The sequence below is a fragment of the Chiloscyllium plagiosum genome, unplaced genomic scaffold, assembly GCF_004010195.1.
Source record: "Chiloscyllium plagiosum isolate BGI_BamShark_2017 unplaced genomic scaffold, ASM401019v2 scaf_63827, whole genome shotgun sequence".
Classification (NCBI taxonomy): Eukaryota; Metazoa; Chordata; class Chondrichthyes; order Orectolobiformes; family Hemiscylliidae; genus Chiloscyllium; species Chiloscyllium plagiosum.
In genome coordinates, this window is record NW_025167348.1 from 1 (window position 1) to 1,692 (window position 1,692).

Genomic DNA, 1,692 nt, shown 5'->3' on the forward strand with positions numbered 1-1,692 from the left:
CAGCCTCCGATGTGAGGAGAAGCTGGCCCCTGCCAGCAGCAGCAGCACAGTCTCAGTGCAGTAGGAACCCACTCCTTTCACAATCTTCGCTGTTAAACCATTCCCTTTGAGATACACACAGCAAGACTTACTGGCAGAGGGGAGCTGATCCTCTGCACAAACAAACAGCAAAGAAAAATACTTTTTAAAAAAAAATTAAATAAAAGCTAAGCATCGCTGAAGGCTTTCCGCTACAGGGAACTAGATACTGGGAGTTAAAAGCACTGTCTGGAAATAGAGATATTTTACGTCTCTCAATTTACAACACAACGCTTGACTCAATGCTAAAGTGACACTGTACACGACAGTGAGAGAGAGAAAAATTACTTCCTTTTAAAATAAAAAGTATTCTTTCTTTCAGAAACAGAATAGTAAGTATGAATGTCGAAGGTAATTCTCAGGAGGTGTCAGAGGGAACATGTTCTTCAAAGCCCTCACTTTCACGCACCAAAGCTCGCTCCAGAATCACTCGGCCCTCTTTGTATCGCTGACTGTCTTCGGTCGCAAACTCGTAGATCCAGCCCAGCTTACTGTTGCAATTCTTGCAGCTCACGTCCCTGACCATGTGTCGCCCAGTTAGCATCACTCGGTCCTGTACTTCACTGTATTGCAGATTCACCACCTGAGCAAGAGACACAGTGTTTAGTCTCACCTACAGCCCACAGATCCTTCACATAGACACGATACTGAGATCAGCATGACTGGCTGCTGCAACAGCTCACCTTGTTAAAGAGGAAAGCTCTTCCTGTTGCCCCTGTGAAGCGTGTGGAGATTAGTTCTGAGCGGTTTGTCAGGATGGTGTCACAGTTTGCACAGGAGAACAGTCGGGTGCCTCCGATATGATCAAGGAAAATTCGGCCCATGATTCCCAGTTGTGGAATGGCCTCAGACTGGATCTAGGGAAAAGAGGTTAGCAAATACATAATACAACAGGCAGAGTCAGTGTGGCTTCATGAAGGGGCACTCATACCTGACACATTTACAGGAGTTATTTCAGCATGCAACATACGCAACAGGGAAAAGGGGAAATGTGGATGTAATAGACAGCAAACTTTGTTCTAACCTGCATCAACTGAACCAGCAAGAAGGATCTACCTCAAAAACTGCAAACTTTACTGTATTATTCTGTTTAATTATTATAGTTTTTAAATTTATTTACCTCAATGTAAATATATGTATTGTTTAATCAAATAGCCACACAAAATATCAACAGTTGATTCAATTTGAAATCAATTTCCCCCCAGATACCGCCTGTCCAGGTAGCCAGTTGAGGGTGTAAGTTTTATTTCAGGCAAAGTTGCATTATTATTCAAGCGATTTACGCTGTAAATCCAGTAAAACAGTGATGCATATAGCCCTGCATTACATTTCTATGACCCAGTGTGTCTGCCTCTTGCTCAGGTGGTGAATCTCCAGTCCAGTGAAGTACAGGACCGGGCGACACATGGTTAGAGGCATGAGCTGCAAGAATTGCAACAGTAGTGATAGAGATGTACCTCGATCATCTGGAAACAGGGGCCAGATACGAGAAAGTTTGCTGTATTGAGACTTTCATGAGGCATGCAATAAGGTAATACTCAGAGGGATAGTTAATAAGGTGATGGAGACAGTACATTAGTATGGACAGAGGATGGGATTCTGGATTAGTAGTGC

General features: G+C 43.4%; 1 protein-coding gene across 1 annotated transcript; it reads right to left on the minus strand.

Moving 5' to 3' along the window:
• Positions 1 to 6: 6 nt before the first annotated feature.
• On the minus strand, positions 7 to 1,163 carry ypel5 (yippee-like 5). Its single transcript, XM_043684333.1, has 2 exons — positions 762 to 1,163; positions 7 to 661 (listed from the first exon to the last, which is right to left on the minus strand). The coding sequence occupies exons 1-2, from the start codon at positions 900 to 902 to the stop codon at positions 437 to 439; spliced, it is 366 nt and encodes a 121-aa protein (XP_043540268.1). The 5' UTR covers positions 903 to 1,163; the 3' UTR covers positions 7 to 436.
• Between the last annotated feature and the right edge of the window lie 529 nt (positions 1,164 to 1,692).

Coding starts and splice junctions, on each gene's coding strand:
- ypel5 (XM_043684333.1), bottom strand. CDS start 902: ATGGGCCGAATTTTCCTTGATCATATCGGAGGCACCCGACTGTTCTCC. Junction 662..761: donor GAGCTTTCCTCTTTAACAAG/GTGAGCTGTTGC, acceptor TCTCTTGCTCAG/GTGGTGAATCTGCAATACAG.